The sequence below is a fragment of the Phacochoerus africanus genome, chromosome 6 (genome assembly GCF_016906955.1).
Source record: "Phacochoerus africanus isolate WHEZ1 chromosome 6, ROS_Pafr_v1, whole genome shotgun sequence".
NCBI lineage: Eukaryota > Metazoa > Chordata > Mammalia > Artiodactyla > Suidae > Phacochoerus > Phacochoerus africanus.
In genome coordinates, this window is record NC_062549.1 from 45303367 (window position 1) to 45326614 (window position 23248).

General features: G+C 36.4%; 1 protein-coding gene across 5 annotated transcripts in view; it reads right to left on the reverse strand.

Annotated features, from left to right (window-relative positions):
- The window catches only part of SLC26A7 (solute carrier family 26 member 7), a 172833-nt gene that overhangs the window by 35548 nt on the left and 114037 nt on the right, over positions 1 to 23248 (reverse strand). For 4 of the 5 annotated variants that reach the window (XM_047783621.1, XM_047783622.1, XM_047783624.1 and 1 more), the window contains exons 10-11: positions 2416 to 2493; positions 992 to 1087 (exon numbers count right to left, since the gene is read on the reverse strand). In XM_047783621.1, coding sequence (XP_047639577.1) covers positions 992 to 1087; positions 2416 to 2493 — 174 coding nt within the window. The remainder of the gene's footprint in view (positions 1 to 991; positions 1088 to 2415; positions 2494 to 23248) is intronic. The other variant, XM_047783623.1, reaches the window with a different exon arrangement.

Genomic DNA, 23248 nt, shown 5'->3' on the forward strand with positions numbered 1-23248 from the left:
ATAAGTTTTTACTTTTGCTTCCAGGTTATGCTTTATCATACACAACATAATAAGTTACTGTTTCTGTGTCTGCATCCTGAATAAACATTAGTGTCTGAAAAGGACAAGTACTTCTTTATTCATCTCTGCATTCCACATAGCACCCAGTACTGTACTTCAGTAGAAGCTCAGTAATATTGAGACTTAGGAAGATTCTCAGTAAAGTATTCACCAGCATAAATAACCCCCCCAAGCCTCTCAGAGCAAAGGATCTGAAGGCAGAGGATGTATAGATAATTGAACTTCAATATGGTGAATGCCATAAAAAGTAGAACAGTGGGTACTCATGAAATAGTTCATCCATGAAGGAAAGAGAGAGAATTTTGGGTGTTCTTGCATAGATACACTTCTTTAGAACAAGTATGCTAAACATTTATCTTAGCAGAAGCCATGCTTTATTATTGTTCAGATTTATTCAGTCTGTTCCTAGCAATATATCCTATTAACATAATGCTCCTCTCAATGTAACCCAGTCAAAAAACAATTCATGAAGCTTTTTGTATTTTCCCTATTAATATGTTTACTATTATGGTCACTACTAATATGCTTAACCCATATTAATTCAGCATATATTTCTTAGAAATTAATGCTGGCTTTTCAAATATGTTATATTTCTATTAGTCATATTTCTATTAGTTATTCTTTGATGAGCTTCACTTTCAGAATCAATTCATAATGCAAACTGGGAATCCTCAATCCTCTCAAGTTAAATAGCATTTCTTTAAAAGGTCTTAAACGCATCAATCAAAATTTGACAAAATTCCATTTCTGTTTCTTATAAAGACATTTTACATTATAACACTCCTATTAACAGTTGAAAAAATAAATAATAGTTCATAATGTGTAAATCTTAAATGGCTACAACTATTTTCTGCAAATAGAACTATTAAAACTTATTTTGTAACATGTGTTTAAGCCAATGAGGGTAATTTTAGGTTAAATGTCTACTTACCCAATCAATTTTATCCACATTCCAATATTTCTTTAAATCCCGAAACTGTATTAGCATTCCCTTAAGTCCCACGACAATAATACTTGCAAGAACACACTAAAAATAAGACACAAGTTGAGGAAAAAAATAAGATAAAGATTTTAACATAAATTTAAAAGAATCAAGATTTTTTATTCCTTTCTTCGTTTTTGAAGTACTTACTAGAGAAAACCAATCACCATTTAGAGACTAAAGTAATCTATAGTTTGTTTATAAATAATCTATATGGTGCTTTAGGAATAAAATATCAATTCTAGAAAACCACAGGGTAAATATTATGCCATTCTAAAAAAAGAAAGAAAGAAAAAGTCGTGAATTATAAGGGTGAATATTATAAGGCCGAATGACCTCTTAACTTTATAATAACTATTCACTGACATTTGTTTGAAATTTGTTTGTTGTAAACATTAAATATTTATATCATTTCTGTATAATTATCTTGAGTATCAATCATGTGGTTTCATCTGTAGATATTTATAACTTCTCTTGAAAAGTGAACTTGATTATTCAAAGATCCTCTTATGAAAATGATTTATTCTTACTATATGAATAAAGAATTAAAACAAGAAAGGACCAAGACTGTCTCTGGATCTTTGCACACTACGATCTTACTCACATCTCTTCACTTGCCCCAAGCTTGTAAAAAACAAGATAAACATGGATATTAATAGTCTGAGTCATCTTGTATAAAGATGAACCAAGGGTAGCAAGATGTATTTTGTTCCCTACTTTCTTGCCCAGCATTCATTTTCTAAGAAACCAAGTTTTGATAAAAAATTCTTCCCAAGTCTACTTATTATAACAGAAATTGGCTAGTTCCACCTTCCAAGTGAGTTCAGAATTAGTCTAATTCCACAACTGCATTTTTTTTTCCTTTTTTTTTCCTTTTTTTTTCACAACTGCATTCTTATACAAAAACTTAAGAATTAGATAACAGCCATGGTAATCCTCCCATACTCTCCCCATCAAATGTGGTCTTTTTCCACTCCTCCTCATTCAACTATAGCTTATGTCATAGGTTCAGATTTAGGATCACTGAGGTTTTCTTAGAAGAAAATTTAAAATACAATGATTCTCATTAAGAGTAAAGTTTAGAAGTTCCTGTCATGGTTCAGGAGTAATGAAACCAACTAGTATCCATGAGGACGCGGGTTTGATCCCTGGCCTTGCTCAGCGGGTTAAGGATCTAGTGTTGCTGTAAGCTGTGATGTAGGTTGCAGACACAGTTCAGATCCTGCATTGCTGTGGCTGTGATGTAGGCTGGCAGCTACAGCCCTGATTCAACCCCTGGCTTGGGAACTTCCATATGCTGTGGTTGCAGCCATAAAAAAAAAAAGCAAAAAAAGAGTAAAGTTTAAAAGTAAATATTAAAAAGCACTACATACCATGGGGAGCCAGTAAAGCAAAGGTCCTATTACATAGATGACTATCAGGACGAAAATGCAAGATATTAGACAAGCCACCTATAAGATACAAGACAGACAGAAAAGAAAACCTTTTAAACTTTCTAATTAGTCCAAAACTATAAGGGGAAAAAGATAATTCATAGTCTTTCTTGATTAGAAGAAACAAATGTTGGCACATGATTGTTAAATTACAGACTGTCATTATCTATATTTCATAGCTGAAGGAACTCAAATGTGACAGCCAACAAACTGGCGCAATCAAATTAAGTCAATGATGAGAGAAAAGCAATTCTACACAAAGAAATAAGACACCATCAGCATTTATCACACATCAGAACAATAGCTTTCTTTGTTCAATAGTAAAAATGACATTTCAATTAAAAGTCCTTTAGTTATTGTGTTCAGCCTGACTCCTATCCTCATTTCCCAGGGAGTTGTTTGGGTAATAACAGAATATGCAGCTTAAGGTTTCTCTGTGCTGATGACAAATTTCCATGCAGTCCTTAACTCTCCTCTTTGGAATCCTCTGTTACCATAAAACAGTTACATGGGATTAGAGAAGTCTCTGCAGTGAAACAGACTTAATTGTATTAATTCTGAAAAGTCATTACTATTGTGTTCTAACCAACACAACTTGCTGACAAAAGGCAATTCAAACCACCTCACTCCACTGTGCTCCACTTGATAGAGAATCTGATTTCACATAAGCAAACATTCATGTCTTAATAGAAATAGCCTAACTGTTAACCTAACAAGAAGAAAGAGGGTTTTCACAGGACCAAAAAGATACCTAAAATATTATTATGGAAAAATAAAACAGAATAAAAATAAATACATAAATAAATAACAAATAGCAAGAGCTGGCAAGGGCTCAGAGTAACTAGAGTTTTCAGACATTGCTAGTGGGAATTCAATATGGTACAACCACTGTAAAAATAGTTTGGCAGTTTCTTATGAAGTTGTGTAAGACCCAGTACTACCTAAGAGAAATGAAAACATACGACTATGCAAATATATGTAAATATCAATAGCAGTTTTATTTGTAAATATAAAAAAGCAGTAAATAAATGCATTGTCCACCAATTGGTGAATAACAAATTTTGGTACTTCCAAATACAATAGAATACTACTCAGTAATAAAAAAGAACAGACTATTGATACATGAAACAGCATGGATTAAACTCAAAACCATTAAATTAAGTAAAAGAATCTAGATACAAGTTCCTTCCATATTTAGTGGAACTCATCTATAATATCCCCCATAGTATAAAGGGGAAAAAGTCATTCTGAGGGAAATAAGTCACTAGAGAACCAAAGAGTGTCCATAAAGGACATTGTAGTTCACCAAATTGTCACTAAAATGATCATTTAAGAGTAACTGTGGAGAAACAAGATGGCAGAAAAGGAGGAAGTGAACTTCACCTCTTCCCACAAATACATAATAAATATCTCTACAAAAAGAATAATCCTCACAGAACATCTACTGAGCACTAGCAGAAAAAACTCCACACCAGAAAGGAGGGATCGCCACAAAACTGGGTAGGACTTCAAAAAAAAAAAAAAAGAAAGAAAGAAAGAAAAGGGTAGAAGCAGGTTGGGCCCTGTGCCCTAGGGAGGGAGCTAAAGGAAAGGAGAGGTTGCCATACCTGGGAGTCACTAGTGGGGAGACCAGCTGGGACAGGAAAGGAGCTTTGGAAGCTTGGAGGAAAACACAGTTGCTGGTCTGTGGCAAGCAGAACAGAATGACACATACACAGAGGACTCATAGAACTGCCCTGTGCCCCCAAGCCTGAGACATGAGTCTGAAGATAAGAGCAGGGGCTCAGTGCTGGATCATGGGGTTTAGAGAGCATTCCTAAGGATAGGATGGCTGTTGGCTGTTTGAGACATCCTGGGGGAGTAGAAGGGTGGAATGCCATAACCAGGAATATTCAGAAAGATGGCCCAGGCCATGGAGGCTAAGCATCTTGTTAGATGGCCTGCAAGGGACAGGGCCACCATTACAACCTCCTTTCCCACCCAGGCCCCACCTCTGCAAGCTCTTGGAAAGGCTTCCACCTGAGCTGGGCTACACCCCCATCACAGCCCCACACACCTCTCACCTAGCGAAGGCCTTTGCCTCCCTGATCTCAGCCTCACCCCACCTCCCTGCAAGAATCCACTGCTACTCCATCCTCTGCCTCCAAAGTAGTTGCAGGCTCCCTGGAGCCCTGTATGCCTGATGCCTTTGGAGCAATCACACATAAAATTGGGTTGCTCACACATAAAAGTGGAGCTGAAACCATAACTGAGACTCAGGGAACCTGCCACTAAGGAAGAAGAGCTGAAACATTTCATCCGAGCTATACAAAGTTCAGGATTACACCTCCACTGCTAACCTTATAAAGTAAATGCTGATGAAACATCTGAATGATGAGTGCTCCTGCAGCTGAAAGGGGTCTGGCTTTAGTAGCTGTGGGCTTTGTGGATGACTACACATGAGGCTTGGACCATTCCAGAGTCTGAGCTGACTCCATAGCATCCACAGTGGGCCTAGAAGCACAAGTACTGCAGCCCTGGGTCCTGATCTTAGTGGATCAGCATTGGTGGCCAGATGGAAACAACACCTGAGAGGCACCAGGACCAAAAACCAACATACCCATGGGAAAGGTGGGACTGAAGGCAGTACCCACCAACGGTGTACTTTGTGAGCCCACCAATGGGTGAAAAGTGGCACAACAGAGCACACTCAAAGATGAATAGTTCCAGTGGAAGAATACTGCAATACTTTCCCAGTGGAAATGCTGCAATCTTTCCTACCTCGTAACACCACAAATCAGAAACATAGCTCACGAATAGATCTGAACAAGTAGGGAGCAGACAGTATGCCTTATAGGACTGTGATAACAATAGAGCAAATGGAAGGCCCTGCTCGAAATCTAGTGAGGGCTGTAGTCACTACAACATCCATCACATCTCCTACCAAGAGGCTAATGACAAGCATACACTAAGGAAAGAGGTAGCAAGCATCCAAATTAAAAATGGCCCTCACACCAAAACAATATTGAACCCAGATAGGCTGCGTAGAGTCATACTGAGCCAAAAGCCACCTGATCTAGCTCCACACACAGGTGGGAAGACACCAGTTCCTCCAACCAGGAAGCCTGCACAAATGCCTGAACTAATGGTAAACAGCAGGTGGCAGACACCAGAAGCAAGAGAAACTAAAACCCTGCAGGCAGGAGACCATGAACACAGAAAAACAGACAAAGTGAGATGACACAGAAATATGCTTCAAAATAACAATATAAAAACACACAAAAACAACTAAATAAAGAGGAAAGGGGAACTCTACCTGAAAAAGAATTCGGAGTAATGAGGAAGGATGATCCAAGATCTTGGAAAAGGAATGTATGGAAAGATTGAGAAGTTACAAGAAATGTTTAATAAAAGGCTAGAATATTTAAAGAGTAAACATGCAAAGATGAATAACATAATATCCAAAATGAAAAACATATTAGAAGGAATCAACAGTCAAATAACTGAGGTAGAAGAATGAATTAGTGAGGTGAAAGACAGAGTAGGAAAATCACTGCCATGGAAAAGAATAAAGAAAAAAGAATGAAAAGAAATGAAGACAGTCGAAGAGACCTGGGGGACAGTATCAAACATAACAACAATCACATCATCGGGATACCAGAAGGAGAGAGAGGGAAATGACCTGAGAAAATATGCAAAAAGATTATAACTGGAGTTCCCATTGTGGCTCAGTGGTTAACGAATCCGACTAGTAACCATAAGGTTGTGGGTTCGATCCCTGGCCTTGGTCAGTGGATTAAGGATCCAGCGTTGCCATTAGCTGTGGTGTAGGTTGCAATGTGGCTTGGATCTGGGGTTGCTGTGGCTCTGGTGTGGGCCAGTGGCTACAGCTCCGATTAGACCCCTAGCCTGGGAACCTCCATATGCTGTGGGAGTTGCCCTAGAAAAGGCAAAAAGAAAAAAATAGATTATAGCTGAAACCTTTCCTATTACAGGAAAGGAAAAAAGTAGAGGAAGCATAAAGAGTACTACACAGTATAAACCCAAGGACAAACATGTCAAGACACATATTAATAAAATTTTTAAAAGTTTCTTTACAAAGAAAAAATATTGAAAGCCAAAGGGATAACCAACAAATAACATACAAGGGAACCCCAATAAGGTTACCAGCTGATTTTTCAGCAGAAATTCTACAGGCCAAAAAGGAGAAGCAAGATATATTTAAAGTGATGAAAGAGAAGTTCCCATTGTGGCTCAGTGGTTAATGAACACAAGTAGTACCCATGAGGATGTGGGTTTGATCCCTAGCCTTGCTCAGTGGGTTAAGGATCTGGCATTGCCATGAGCTGTGGTGTAGGTCACAGATGCAGCTTGGATCCCACATTGCCGTGCCTGTGGTGTAGGCCAGTGGCTATAGCTCTGATTTGATCCCTAGCCTGGGAACCTCCATATGCCACTTGTGCAGCTCTAAATAGACAAAAAAAAAGTGATGAAAGAGAAAAACCTTCAATGAAGAATATTCTACCCAATGAGATTCTCATTCAGATTTGATGTAGAAATCAAAAGCTTTACAGACAAGCAAAACTAAGAGAGTTTGGCAACACCAAACCAGTTCTTCAACAAGTGCTAAAGGAACTTCCCCAGACTGGAAAGAAAAGCCACAATGAGAAACAAGAAAATTACAAATGGGAAAGCTCAGTAATAAAGGCAAACATAAAATAAAAATAGGAAATAATCCATAGCCAAATATGATATCTAAACTAGCAATCATGGGAAAAGGAGAGGACAAATGCAGAATATTGAAAAATGCATTTCTTTATTTTTAATTTTTTTTTGGTCTTTTTGCCATTTCTTGGGCCACTCCTGTGGCATATGGAGGTTCCCAGGCTAGGGGTCTAATCGGAGCTGAGCTGCCAGCCTACGCCAGAGCCACAGCAACGTGGGATCCTAGCCGCGTCTGCGACCCACACCACAGCTCACGGCAATGCCGGATCATTAACCCACTGAGCAAGGGCAGGGATCGAACCCACAACCTCATGGTTCCTAGTCGGATTCGTTAACCACTGTGCCACGACGGGAACTCCTGAAAAATGCATTTCAAATTAAGAGACTAGCAAATTAAAACAATATATATATTTTTGTCTTTTTAGGGCCATACCCACAGCATATGGAGGTTTCCAGGCAAGGGGTCGAATAGGAGCTATAGCTGTCAGCCTACACCACAGCCACAGCAATGTGGGATCCAAGTCACCTCTGTGACCTACACCACAGATCACAGCAACGCCAGGTCCTTAATCCACTGACTGAGCCCAGGGACTGAACCTGCATCCTCATGGATACTAGTCAGATTCACTTCCACTGACCCATGACAGTAACTCCAAAACACTATTTTATATACATAGATTATTATATCAAAACCTTGTGGGAACAACAAACCAAAAAATAATAGGTACATACATAGAAAAGAAAAGCCAATTCGTATACAACCAAAAGGATAGTCATCAAATCACAAGAAAGAAGAACAAAAGAAAGAAAAAAGCCCAACAGTAACAAATCTAAAACAATTAAGAAAATGGCAGTAAGTAAATAATATCAACAATTACCTTTTTACAAATCAATGAATTTTATTATATTTATAGTTGCACAGAAATCATCACAAACTAATTTTAGAACATTTACATCCCAAATCCCCAGTACACCCTTATCCCCCACCTGTCCCATTTGGTAAAACCATAAGCTTTTCAAAATCTGTGAGCCTATTTGTGTTCTGTAAATCAGTTCATTTGCATACTTTTTTTTAGATTCAACATCTAACTGATATAGGATGTTTGTCCCTCACTGTCTAATGTCACTTAGTATGATAATTTCTATCCATGTTGCCACAAATGCCATTATTTTATTGTTTTTATGACTGAGTAATATTCCATTGTATACATGTACCACATCTTCTTTATTTATTCCTCTGTCAATGGACACTTTGTTGCTTCCATGTTTTCGCCATTGTATATGGGGCTCCTATGAATATTTGTGTACATATACATTTTAGAATCATGTTTTTCTTCAGATAAATGCCCAGGAATGGAATTTCTGGATCTTGTGGTAGTTCTATTGTTAGTTGAGGAACCTCCATACTGTTTTCCACAGTGGTTGTACAAAATCACATTCCCACCAACAGTGTAAGTGGGTTCCCTTTTCTCCAAACCCTCTCCAACGTTGACAGTGTGTAGATTTTTTGATGATGACCATTCTAGTTGGTGTAAGTTTATACCTGAAGGTAGCTTTGATTTGCATTTATCTAATATTCAGCGATGTTGAGCATCATGTGTCTTTTGGCCATCTGTATTTCTTCTTTGAAAAAATGTCTACTCAGATCTGCTCTTTTTTTTGATGTGGTTGTTTGTTTTCTTGATATTGAGCTTCAGGAGGTGTTTATATATTCTGGAGATTAATACCTTGGTAGTCACTTCATTTGCAAATATCTTCTCCCATTCCGTGGCTTGTCTTTTCCTTTTTTTAGGGCTTCCTTTGCCATGGTAAAAAATTAAAGTTTAATTATGTCTCATTTTCTAATTTTTGTTTTAATTTTTATAACTCTAGGAGGTAGACTTAATAAGATATTGCTGAGGTTTATGTCAGAGAGAGTTCAGCCTGTGTTTTCCTCTAAGAGTTTTACAGTATCTGGTCTTATATTTGGGTCTTTAATCCACTTTGAGTTTATTTTTGTGTATAGTGTTAGAGAGTGATCTAATTTCATTCTTTTACAGGTAGCTGTCCAGCTTTCTCATCACAGTTTATTGAAAAGGGGATCTTTTCCCCATGTATATTCTTGCCTCCTTTGCCATAGATTATTTGACCATAGGTGTGTGGGTTTATTTCTGGGATTTCTATGCTATTTCATTGATCTATATTTCTGTTTTGTGCCAGTGCCATGTTGCTATAATGATTATAGCTTTGTCGGAAGTCAGGGAGCCTGATTCCTCTGGCTCTGTTTTTCTTTCTCAGGATTGCTTTGGCTATTTGAGGACTTTTGTGCTTCCATACAAATTTTAAAAAATTCTTTTGTTCTATTTTTGTGAAAATGCCATTGGAAATTTGATAGGAATTGCACTGAATCCGTAGATTGCCTTGGATAGTACATTTACTTTGACAGTATTGATTTGTCCAAGCCAAGAGCATGGTATACCTTTCCATCTATTTATATCATCTTTGATTTCTTTCATCAGTGTCTTACAGTATTCAAAGTACAGGTCTTTTGTCTCTTTAAATAGGTTCATTCCTAGATATTTTATCCTTTTTGATGTGATGGTAAATGGAATTATTTCCCTAATTTTTCTTTCTAAACTTCTATTGTTAGTATATAGAAATAGTTGATTTCTGTGTACTAATTTTGTATCCTGCAACTGTACCAAATTCACTGATGAGCTCTAACTGTTACCTGGTAGCTTTAGGATTTTCTATGTATAATATCATGTCATCTGCAAGAAGTGATTGTTGTACTTCTTCCTTTCCAATTTGGATTCCATTTATTTATTTTACTTCTCTGATTGTCATGCCTAGGACCTCCAAAACTATGTTGAACAAAAGTGGCTGTAGAGGACATCCTTGTTTTATTCCTGATCTTAGCAGGAATTATTTAAGAATATCACTATTGGGGATGATGTTAGCTGTAGGTTTGTCATATAAGGCCTTTATTATGTTGATGTTGGTTACCTTTATGCCCCGTTTCTGGAGGGTTTTTATCAGGAATCAGTGTTGGGTTTTGTCAAAAGCTTTTCCTGCACCTATTGAACTGATCATATATTTTTTATTCTTCAGTTTTTTCATGTGATATATCACACTGACTGATTTAAGAATATCGAAAAATCCTTACATCCCTAGGATAAACCCAACTTTAACATGATATATTATCCCTTTCATGTATTGCTAGATTTGGTTTGCTAATATTTTGCTGAGTATTTTTGCATCTATGTTCATCTGTTGTATTGGCCTATAATTTTCTTTTTTGTGTTATCATTGTCTGGTTTTGGTAACAGGGTGATGGTGGCCTCAAGAATGAGTTTGGGTGTGTTCCTTCCTCTGCAATTTTTTTGGAAAAATTTCATAAGGATAGATGTTAACTCTTCAAATGTTTGATAGAATTCACCTGTGACACCATCTGGTCTTAAACTTTTGTTTTTTGAAGTCTTTAAATCACAATTTCAATTTCAGTACTTATGATTAGTCCATGAATATTCTCTATTTTTTTCCATGGAAGAGTGTATCTTTCTTGATTTTTTTTCCATTTCGTCAAGGTGTTCCATTTCATTGACATAACGTTGCTTGTAATAGTCTTTTATGATCCTTTGCAGTTCTGTGATGTCTGCTGTAACTTCTCTTCTTCATTTATAATTTTATTGATTTGAACCCTCTCCCTTTTTTTCTTGATAAGTCTGGCTAAGAGTTTATCATTTTTGTTGATATTTTCAAAGAAGCAGCTCTTAGTTTCATTGATTTTTCTACCGTTTTGTTTGTTTCTGTTTCATTTATTTCTACTCTGATCTTTATGATTTCTCTCCTTCTATTCACTTTGAGTTTTGTTTGTTCTTTGTCTAGTTGCTTTAGGTGTAAAGTTAGGTTGTTTATTTGAGCTTTTTCTTGTTTCCTGAGGTAGGCTTGTATTGCTATAATTTTCTCTCTTAGAACTGCTTTTGCTGTATCCCATAGGTTTTGGATCATTTTGTCTTCATTGTCATTTGTCACTAGGAATAAACCAACATAAAGACCTCTGCTCTGAAAAGTAGAAGACACTGATGAAGGAAATAAAAGATGTTACAAAAATGGAAAAATTTAACATGCTCTTGGATTGAAAGAATGAACATTGTCAAAATGACTGTACTACCCAAGGAAAATGATAGATTTAGTGCAATCCCTATCAAACTACCAATGGCATTTTTCACAGAACTAGAATAAAACATTTTAAAATATTTTTGGAAGTTCAAAAGACCCAGAATAGCCAAAGCCATCCTAAGAAAGAAAAGTGGAGCTGAAGGAATCAGGCTCCCTGACTTCAGACCATACTATAAAATCATAGTCATCAAAAAAGTATGATTCTGGAACAAAAACAGAAATATAAGTGAGTGTAACAGCATAGAAAGCCCAGAAATAAACCCACACACCTATGGTTAATTAATCTACAACAAAAGAGGCAAGAATATATAATGGAGAAAACATAGCCTCTTCAATAAGTGGTGCTGGGAAAACTGGACAGCTACATGTAAAAGTGAAGCTAGAACACTCTTTAACACCAAACACAAAAAAATAAACTCAAAATGGATTAAAGATCTAAATAAAAGACCAGATACTACTCTTAGAGGAAAACAAAGGCAGAACACTCTTTGACATAAATTGCAGCAATACCTTTTTTGGCCTACTTGCTAGATTAATGAAAATAAAAGCAAAAATAAACAAATGGGATATAATTAAGCTTAAAAGCTTTTGCATAGCAAAGAAAATAATAAACAAAACAAAAAGACAACACACAGAATGGAGAAGATCTTTGCAAATGACATGACCAACAAAGGACTGATCTCCAAAATATAAAATATCTCATACAGATTTATACCAAAAAGAAACCAGATAACCCAATTAAAAGTGGCAACAGACATTTCTCCAAAAAAAAACACATAGAAGACACTCAATATCACTAAATATTGGAGAAAAACAAATCAAAACTATAATGAAGTATCACTTCACAACAGACAGAATAGCCATCATCAAAAAGTATACAGAATAAATGCTAGAGATGTTATAGAGAACCCTCCTACAATGTTGGTGGAAATATAAGATATTGCATCCACTATGGAGAACAGTATGGAGGTTTCTGAAAAAAATGAAACATAAAACTACCATATGATCCAGTAATCCCATTCCTGGGCATATATCTGGAGAAAACCATAATTCAAAAATATACATATACTCCAATTTTCATCACAGCACTATTTAAAATAGTTAAGACATGGAAGCAAAATAAATGTCCATCAACAGAGGACAGGATAAAGAAGATGTGGTACATATATAAATGGAATATTACTCAGCCATATCATGAATTAAATAATGGCATTTGCAGCAAGATGGATAGATCTGGAAATGATCATACTAAAGGAAGTGAGTCAGACAGAGAAAGGCAAATATCATGAGATTACTAATATTTGGAATCAAATAATATGCACACTGTGGTATACAGAATGATTGGCCAATGGGAAACTGCTATTTAATATAGGGAGCTATACCCAATATTCTGTGATAATATATATGGGGAAAGAATCTGAAAAAGATTAGATCTATGTATAACTGGACCACTTTGTTTTACAGCAGAAATTATCACAATATTGTAAATCAACTATACTTCAATAAAACTTTTGAAACTAAAAAAAAAAAAAAAGATACAAAAGAACTTACCAAAGAGAAATAGACTCAAAAGATTTTGAGGGAGTTCCTGTCGTGGCTCAGTGGTTAACGAATCCGACTAGGAACCATGAGGTTGCAGGTTCAATCCCTGGCCTTGCTCAGTGGATTAAGGATCCAGCATTGCTGTGAGCTGTGGTGTAGGTCGCAGACATAGCTCAGATCCCACGTTGATGTGGCTCTGGCGTAGGCCAGTGGCTACAGTTCCGATTCGACCCCTAGCCTGGGAACCTCCATATGCCGCAGGAGCAGCCCAAGAAATGGCAAAAAAGACAAAAAAAAAGATTTTGAAACCAAATTTATGATTACCAAAGAGGAAATGTGGATGGGGAGGAGTTTAGGGTTGACATATACACACTATTATATGCATATTATACGTAAGCAATAAGGACCCTCTGTATAGCACAGGATAATCTGTTCAATTAATCTGTCAATAACCTATATGGGAGAAGAATCTGAAAAGGAATGGATATATGTATATTTACAACTAATATACTTTGCTGTACACATCAATCTTAACCTAACATATGTCCAGGTATTATAATTTCAATGTATAATCAATATATAAATCACTCGAGAGTTTTTCTTCCTTTCATTTTTTTAAGTTAATAGTTTTTTAACTGAAGTATAGTTGATTTACCATATTTTAATTTCTTCTGTACAGCAAACGATTCTTTTTTTATATATGCACACACAAACACACACAATTTTTTTACAGTCACACCTGCAGCATATGAAAATTCTTGGGCCAGGCATTGAATGTGAGCTACAGCTACAACCTACACTGCAGCTGCAGCAATGCCAGATCCTTTAATACACTGGGACAAGCTGGGGATTGATACTGCACCTCTGTAGCAAACTGAGCCACTACAGTCAGATTCTTAACCCACTGTGCCATAGCATGAACTCCTTTTTTAATGTTCTTTGTCATGATGATTTATCATAGGGCACTGAATATAGTTCTCTGTGCTACACAGTAGGAACTTTTTGTTTATCCTTTCCATGCATAATAGCTTACATCTACAAACCCCAACCTCCCACTCCATCCCTCCCTCAACTTTCCTTCCCTTGGCAACCACAAGTTTGTTCTCTATGTCAGTGAGTCTGTTTCTCTTTCATAGATAGTTTCATTTATATCATATTTTTAGATTACTCTTTTGGACTTACTTCACTTAGTATGAGGATCTCTAGTTGCATCCATGTTGCAGTGAATGGCATTATTTCATTCTTTTTATGGCTTAGTTGTATTCCATTGAATGTATGTATGATATCTTCTTTATCTATTAATCTGTCAATGGACATTTAAGTTGTTGCCCTGTCTTGGCTATTGTGAATACTGATGCAGTGAACATAAGGGTGCATGTATGTTTTTGAATTATAGTTTTGTCTGGATATGTGTCCAGGAGTGGGATTACCAAATCATATGGTAGTTCTATAATTAGTTTCCTGAGGAACCTCCATATTGTTTTCCACAGTAGCTGTACCAACTTACATTCCCACCAACAATGTGGGAGGGTTCCCCTGCCTACACAGCCTCTCCAGGATAACAAATCCTGAATATCCTTTGTTGTCTTCAGGATAGCAAATAACAAAGGGAACCATCCTGACTGGTGTGATCAAATCATTATAGTTTTGATTTGTATTTCTCTAAAAAGTTGAGCATTTTTTCATGTGCCTATGGCCATCTGTATATCTTCTTTGAAGAAATGTCTATTTAGGTCTTCTGTCCATTTTTCAGTTTGGTTGTTTGTTGTTTGTTGTTTTATTTTTGTTTTTGTTTCCATTGCCTTGGAGGACTGACCAAGAAAACATTTGTATGATTTATGTCAGAGAATATTTTGTCTATGATCTCTTCTAGGTGCTTTCTGGTGTCATAGCTTATTTTCAAGTCTTCAAGTTATTTTGAGTTTATTTTTATGGATGGTGAGAGGATGTGTTCTAACTTCATTGCTTTTCATGTAGCTGTCCAATCTTTCCCAACACCACTTGCTGGAAAGACTTTCCCATTGTATATTCTTGCCTCCTTTGTGGAAGATTAATTGACTGTAGGTGTCTGGATTTATTCCTGCGATCTTTCTTCAGTTCCATTGATCCATATGTCTGTTTTTGTGACAATACCACACTGTTTTGATTAGTGTAGTTTTGTAGGATTGTCTGAAGTCAAGGAGGGTTATGTGCCTCCTTCTTTGTTCTTTTTCCTCAGGATAGTTTTTGCATATCTGGGTCTTTTATGGTTTAATATAAACTTTAAGATTATTTGTTCTAGTTCCATGAAAAATTTATTGGGTGATTTGATAGGGATAGCATTAAATCTATAGATTGCTCTGAGTAGTATGGCTATTTTAAAAACATTAATTCTTCCAATCCAGGAGCACAACATATCTTTCCATTCTTTAAAATCATCTTAAGTTTCCTTTACTAAAGTTTTTTATTTCTCAGCATATAAGCATTTCACCTGCTTGGTCAGGTTTATTCCTAAGTATTTTCTTTTGGGGAGGTGCAATTTTAAAAGGTATTATTTTTTTACATTCCCTTTCTGATATTTCATTGTTACTATAAAGAAATATGACTGATTTCTGTATGTGAATTTTGTATCCTGCTACCTTGCTGAATTCATTTATCTCTTCTGTGCAGAGTCTTTTGGTTTTCTATATATATAGTATAATCTACGTGTAATGAGAATTTTACCTCTTCTCTTCTAATATGGATATATTTTATTTCTTTCTCTTGTCTGATTGCTGTGGCTAAGACTTCCAGTACTATGTTGAATAGAAGAGGTGAGAGTGAGCATCCTTGCCTTGTGCTGGAATTTAGCAGGAAGGTTTTCAGCTTTTCTCATAGCTATATTGGCTGTGAGTTTTTCACAAATATCATTTATTATGTTGAGATATGTTCCCTCTATACCAACTTTGGTAAGAGTTTTTTGTGATAAATGAATGTTGGATTTTGTCAAATGTTTTTTTCTTCATCTATTGAGATGATCATTTTTTTTGTCTTTTAATTATGTGATGTATCAAACTGATGGATTTGCATATGTTGAACCATCCTTGTGAACTTGGGATGAATCCCACTTGATCATGGTGTATGATCTTTTTTATTTATTGTTGGACTTGGTTTGCTAATATTTTGTTGAGAATTTTTGCATCTATATTCATTAAAGATATTGGCCTATAATTTTCTTTTTTGGTAGTCGTTTTGGTCTTGAAATCAGGATTATCATGGCTTCATAGAATGTCATTGGGAGTGTTATTACCATTTTAGTCTTATTGTCAAAATAAATCAAGAGTTAAACTTGACTTACTTGCAAAAGGAGACAAACGATGGGTGAAAAGGATCATTTGTTTACTTTAGATGGTAAGTCATATAATGAGATAGCAAATGGTTTATATAAGCTCCTTTAATGCATTACCTCATTGTTATTGATGATGCTCTAGGTTAAAAGACAAGTGCATCTAATTATACAAGAAATCCTGAAGCTCAGTGTATCCACTCTGCAGGCATAGAAATTAATAATATAATAGTTTCTTCCCTCAAAACTCTCAAAATACTTACAGTCTTTGTCTCTATAAATAAGAGATCCAGATGCTAACATTTGAATTTGGAAAAAAAATCTCTGAAAGCATTCAGTCTAAGCCATCATTCCATAGATGACCAGATCATAACTACACAAAGAAGTAAAACAAAGATCAGATATTTCTAGTGCTACAACAGTCTTCTCTGACTTCAGATTTATAAAATAGCTCGGTTAAGCTACATTTTCAAGTATCACATACATTCTGAATATCTATAAATTCGTATATGAAGTGCTAGTTTCTTATATTTCTGATTTACCTAGAGGAAAAAAATTATCCTGCTGTATAGCACTGAGAACTATATCTAATCACTTATGATGGAGCATGATGGAGGATAATGTGAGAAAAAGAATGTATATATGTATGTGTGACTGGGTCACTTTGCTTTACAGTAGAAAACTGACAAAACTCTATAAACCACCTATAATGGAAAAAGTAAAAATCATTTTAAAAAATAAAAGAGAAAAATTAAAGGCAAGTTACAACCATAAGAGATAAACTTATTTCCCTTTTTTAAACTTAGAAAACAAGCAAAGTGCCAACCTTCTTAGTAAGTTTCACGTTAGCTTGCATTGTAACTAGCAAAGAAAAATGTTCACACCCCTTAAATTAACCAAATATGTTCTAGGTATTTTACTTTTATTCAACTCTTTCCATTTCGTACTAACTAAATGTCCAAAGATATTTTTTCTAAAATCATAACTACTCACATATGCATTAACTCTGCATACAGGATAATGAAATAATCTGTATTTTCTTTTTGTTATACCTCAATCAAATATGTGTGTTACAGGTTGCTTACAGAGAGGACTTTGCTAATTTTAGTGTAACCCATACCTATTGATATGGCTGGAGAGAGAGTGAGATGTCAGCCATTTTCTTCCAAAGCATTTGTCAAGGAATGCAGAGAAGGTCAAGACCTCACTCTTTGAGCAGCTTTGTGGAAAGCAATGGACTGGCGAAAAGAGACTGGAAGGAAAAGAAAGAGACAAAGAAAGAGAGGATACTGGGTGACTAAGGCTAGATTAAAAAGGCTTTAAACAAAGTTGGGAGCAATAAGCCAAATTCTGAAAGAATAAAGGAATGTAGTTTGGCAAATTAAAACCTAGAGGCAATCTCAGTGTCACAGAAAAACATGCCAGCTGTTGTTTTCACTATGGCTGAGCTTTGCCTTCAGCACATGCTGTCTCTCATCCTTCACGGTTCAGTTGTGCCTCCCAAACTGCCCAAGAGCACCAGTGTAGCTACTCTGTTGGAAGCAAAAAGTAACATGCAAGGGAAAGAGCAGGGGCCATGGTGGGGGGTTGGTACAGTGCTTCCTCCATAATTAACACTCTTTAAAGGTAAGGATCTACAAGACCCACAGCACTTATTCATGCTATATGTTTAAGCAGACCCACAACTTTCTTATTCTTAGACAACCATGCTCTGCATGTCATATTTGAAGGAATTTACTGCAAAAAAAATTCCTGACATGTGGAGAATAGAAATGTCTTCAAGCCTTACTTGGTATTCGATGATGAGTATCTTTGGTTATTTCAATTCAAACATTTGAATTTGAATTTCTAAAGAACTGAAAGGCTTTACCATCAACTGATTTGTATGTAAAAGGGTCCTTAATGTACCATCTAATACAGCTACACACAGACCTTAAGCATTTGAAATCTAGCTTGTGGGTATTAATATATGCTGTAAATGTAAAATACACAGCAGATTTTGAAGCCTTAAAAAAAAGAATATAAAAACATCACTAATAGTTTTCAGATAGTCTACTTGTTGAAATAATATTTGCATATATTAAACAAATTAAAATATAGTATTCAAATTAATATTACCCGTTTCTTCTACTTTTAAAAATATCACTACTAGAAAATTTCAGTTACCTATGTCGCTCACATTATGTTTCTATTAAATTGCTTCTAGGAGTTCCCATCATGGCTCAGCAGTAGCAAATATGACTGGGATCCATGAGGATGTGGGTTTGATCCCTGGCCTTGCTCAGTGGGTTAAGGACCCAACATTGCTGTGAAATGTGGTGTAGGTCGCAAACAGAGCTCAGATCCTGCGTTGCTGTGGCTGAGGTTAGCAACTGTAGCTCTGATTTGACCCCTAGCCTGGGAACCTCCATATGCTCATATGCTGATGGAAGCCCTAAAAAGCAAAAAAAAAAAAAAGTGTTTCTCTAAAGTCTATCGTCATAAGTCTGCTTTCAAATGGAACTTTCCTAACTTCAAATATGCCATATTAAGTCACAATGAAAGCTCTTGCCTGGCTGGACCTGTTCCTTCTTCCCTATCAGGAAAATTGACTAGTTTTATAATTGTAAGATACTTTCATTTTTCATTCATTCTTTCCACACATAGTTATTGAACATGTTCTATGTGCTAGGTCTTGGGCTGGACACTGAGGACCAGTGAGGACACTGAACCACAACAGACAGAGGCCTTACTCTGTAGAAACCTAAGAATAGAAAACAAAAAGACAACTTACAGAATGGGAGAAAGGAGATTCAAAAGATGCAACTGACAAGGGCTTAATCTCTAGAATATACAAGCAACTTATACGACTCAACAGCAAAAAGCCAACAACCCAATTGAAAAATGGGCAAAGAGCTGAATAGATATTTCTCCAAGGAAGATATACATTTGGCCAACAAGCACATGAAAAAATGCTCAACATCCCTCATTATTAGAGAAATAAATGCAAATCAAAACTACAATGAGATACCACCTCACACCAGTCAGAACAGCCATCACTTATAAATCTACAAATAACAAATGCTGAAGAAGGTGTGGAGAAAAGGGAACCCTCCTGCACTGTTGGTGGGAATGTAAACTGGTACAGCCACTATGGAGAATGGTAAGGAGGTACCTTAGAAATCTATACATAGAACTACCACATGACCCAGCAATCCCACTCTTGGGCGTATATCCAGAAAAAACTTTTCTTAAAAAAGACACATGTACCCACATGTTCATTGCAGCACTATTCACAATAGCCAAGACATGGAAACAACCCAAATGTCCATCGACAGATGACTGGATTAGGAAGAAGTGGTATATATACACAATGGAATACTACTCAGCCATAACAAAGAAAAAATAATGCCATTTTTAGCAACATGGATGGAACTAGAGACTCTCATAGTGAGTGAAGTAAGTCAGAAAGAGAAAGACAAATACCATATGATATCACTTAAATCTGGAATATAATAAAAGGCACAAATGAACATCTCCACAGAAAAGAAAATCATGGACTTGGAGAATAGATTTGTGGTTGCAAGGGGGAGGGGGAGGGAGTGAGATGGATGGGGTGCTTGGGGTTATTAGATACAAACTATTGCCTTTGGAATGGATAAGCAATGAGATCCTGCTGTGTAGCACTGGGAAATATGTCTGGTCACTTACCATGGAGCATGATAATGTGAGAAAAAAGAATGTATACATATATGTGTAAGTGAGTCACCATGCTGTACAGTAGAAAACTGACAAAACACTGTAAACCAGATATAATGAAAAAAAAATAAAAATCACTACATATAAAAAAAAGGAATAGAAGGCAGACATCAATCATATAATCACACTGATGAGTGTTTAATGTCCAATAGGGCTAAGATCTCTGAAGAAAAGAGTACAGTTGACCCAGAAGTGTCAGTGAGATCTGAAGGATGGAAGGAGGTAACTTAGAGGGGAGAGAAGGCAGCCAGAGACAAAAGGAACAGGCACTGGAGCCAAGGAGGAAGGCGGAGCTGTGACTGAAGAGCTGAGAATAAGGTGGAAAACAGTCCAAGATGAGGCTGTAGAGGGAAACACTCGGTTTTGGCAGCATAAAGATTTGAATCCTTTATGTTTCTAAAAGTTGAGAGGTTTTAAGTAATCTAAATTAATATACTGAGTTTAAGTCTAGTACCTAAGAGAGACAGAGCTATTTAAGGGATTTCTTTGTGAAGTTTTGTCACATAGAGAACTGGTTTCACAAATAACCTATTTAGAACAAAACATTTAAGACATGGCTACATCCAAAAAAAAGCAGAATACACATTCTTCTCAAATGCTTATGGAACATTCTCAAGAATCGACCACATATTGGGACACAAAGATAACCTCAATAAATTCAGGAGCATAGAAATTATCTCAAGTATCTTCTCTGACCACAATGCCATGAAATTAGAAACCAACCATGGGAAAAGGAAAGAGAAAAAACCTACTACAGGGAGACTAAACAACATGCTACTAAAAAACCAATGGGTCAATGAGGAAATCAAGAAGGAAATTAAAAACTACCTTGAAACAAATGATAATGAAGACACAACCTCTCAAAATCTATGGGATGCTGCAAAAGCAGTGCTCCGAGGGACATTTATAGCAATACAGGCCTTTCTCAAAAAAGAAGAAAGATCCCAAATTGACAACTTAACCATCCACCTAAACGAACTAGAAAAAGAAGAACAAAAAAGACCTAAAGTCAGCAGAAGGAAGGAAATTATAAAGATCAAAGAAGAAATCAATAAAATAGAGACTCAAAAAACAATAGAGAAAATTAATAAAACCAAGAGCTGGTTCTTTGAAAAGGTAAACAAAATTGACAAACCCCTGGCCAGACTCACTCAAAAGAGGAGAGAGAGAACTCAAATAACCAAAATTATAAATGAAAAAGGAGAAATCACAACAGATACTGCAGAAATACAAAAAACCGTAAGAGAATACTATGAACAACTATATGGCAACAAGTTTGACAATCTGGAAGAAATGGACAATTTTCTCGACTCTTACAGCCTGCCAAAACTGAATCAAGTAGAAACAGACCAACTGAACAGACCGATCACTAGAAATGAAATTGAAGAGGTCATAAAATCTCTCCCTACAAATAAAAGTCCAGGACCAGATGGCTTCACAGGTGAATTCTATCAAACATATAAAGAGGAATTGGTGCCCATCCTCCTTAAACTCTTTCAAAAGGTTGAAGAAGAAGGAATACTCCCAAAGACATTCTAGGATGCCACCATCACCCTCATTCCAAAACCAGACAGACATACCACCAAAAAAGAAAACTATCGCCCAATATCATTGATGAATATAGATGCAAAAATTCTCAACAAAATCTTAGCCAACCGAATCCAACAACATACCAAAAAAATTATACACCATGACCAGGTTGGGTTCATCCCACGTTCACAAGGATGGTTCAACATACGCAAATCAATCAGCATCATACACCACATGAACAAAAGAAAAGTCAAAAATCATATGATCATCTCAATAGACGCAGAAAAAGCATTTGACAAAGTCCAGCATCCATTCATGATCAAGACCCTCGCCAAAGTGGGTATAGAGGGAACATTCCTGAATATAATCAAAGCCACTTATGATAAACCCACAGCAAATATAATACTCAATGGGGAAAAACTGAAAGCCTTCTCACTCCAATCTGGAACAAGACAGGGATGCCCACTCTCACCACTGCTCTTCAACATAGTGTTGGAAGTCCTAGCCACAGCAATTAGACAAACAAAAGAAATAAAAGGCATCCATATAGGAAGAGAAGAGATCAAACTGTCACTGTATGCAGATGACATGATAGTATACATAGAAAACCCTAAGGCCTCAACCCCAAAACTACTTGAACCGATCAACAAATTCAGCAAAGTAGCAGGATATAAGATGAACATTCAGAAGTCAGTGGCATTTCTGTATACCAGCAATGAACTATTAGAAAAGGAATACAAAAATACGATACCTTTTAAAATTGCACCTCACAAAATCAAATACCTCGGAATACACCTGACCAAGGAGGTAAAGGACCTATATGCCGAGAACTATAAAACTTTCATCAAAGAAATCAAAGAAGATGTAAAGAAATGGAAAGATATTCCATGTTCCTGGATTGGGAAAATCAATATTGTAAAAATGGCCATACTACCCAAAGCAATCTACAGACTCAATGCAATCCCTATCAAATGACCCATGACATTTTTCACAGAACTGGAACAAACAATCCAAACGTTTGTATGGAACCACAAAAGACCCAGAATCGCCAAAGCAATTCTGAGGAACAAAAACCAAGCAGGAGGCATAACTCTCCCAGACTACAGGCAATATTACAAAGGCCACAGTCATCAAAACAGTGTGGTACTGGTGTCAAAACAGGCAGACAGACCAATGGAACAGAATAGAGAACCCGGAAATAAACACTGACACCTATGGTCAATTAATCTTTGACAAGGGAGGCAAGAACATAAAATGGGAAAAAGAAAGCCTATTCAGCAAGCATTGCTGGGAAACCTGGGCAGCTGCATGCAAAGCAATGAAACTAGAACACACCCTCACACCATGCACAAAAATAAACTGCAAATGGCTGAAAGACTTAAATATACGACAGGACACCATCAAACTCCTAGAAGAAAACATAGGCAAAACACTCTCTGACATCAACCTCATGAATATTTTCTCAGGTCAGTCTCCCAAAGCAATAGAAATCAGAGCAAAAATAAACCCATGGGACCTCATCAAACTGAAAAGCTTTTGCACAGCAAAGGAAACCCAAAAGAAAACAAAAAGACAACTTTCAGAATGGGAGAAAACAGTTTCAAATGATGCAACTGACAAGGGCTTAATCTCTAGAATATATTAACAACTTATACAACCCACCAGCAAAAAAGCCAATCAATCAATGGAAAAATGGGCAAAAGACCTCAATAGACATTTCTCCAAAGAAGATATACAGATGGCCAGCAAACACATGAGAAAATGCTCAACATCGCTAATTATAAGAGAAATGCA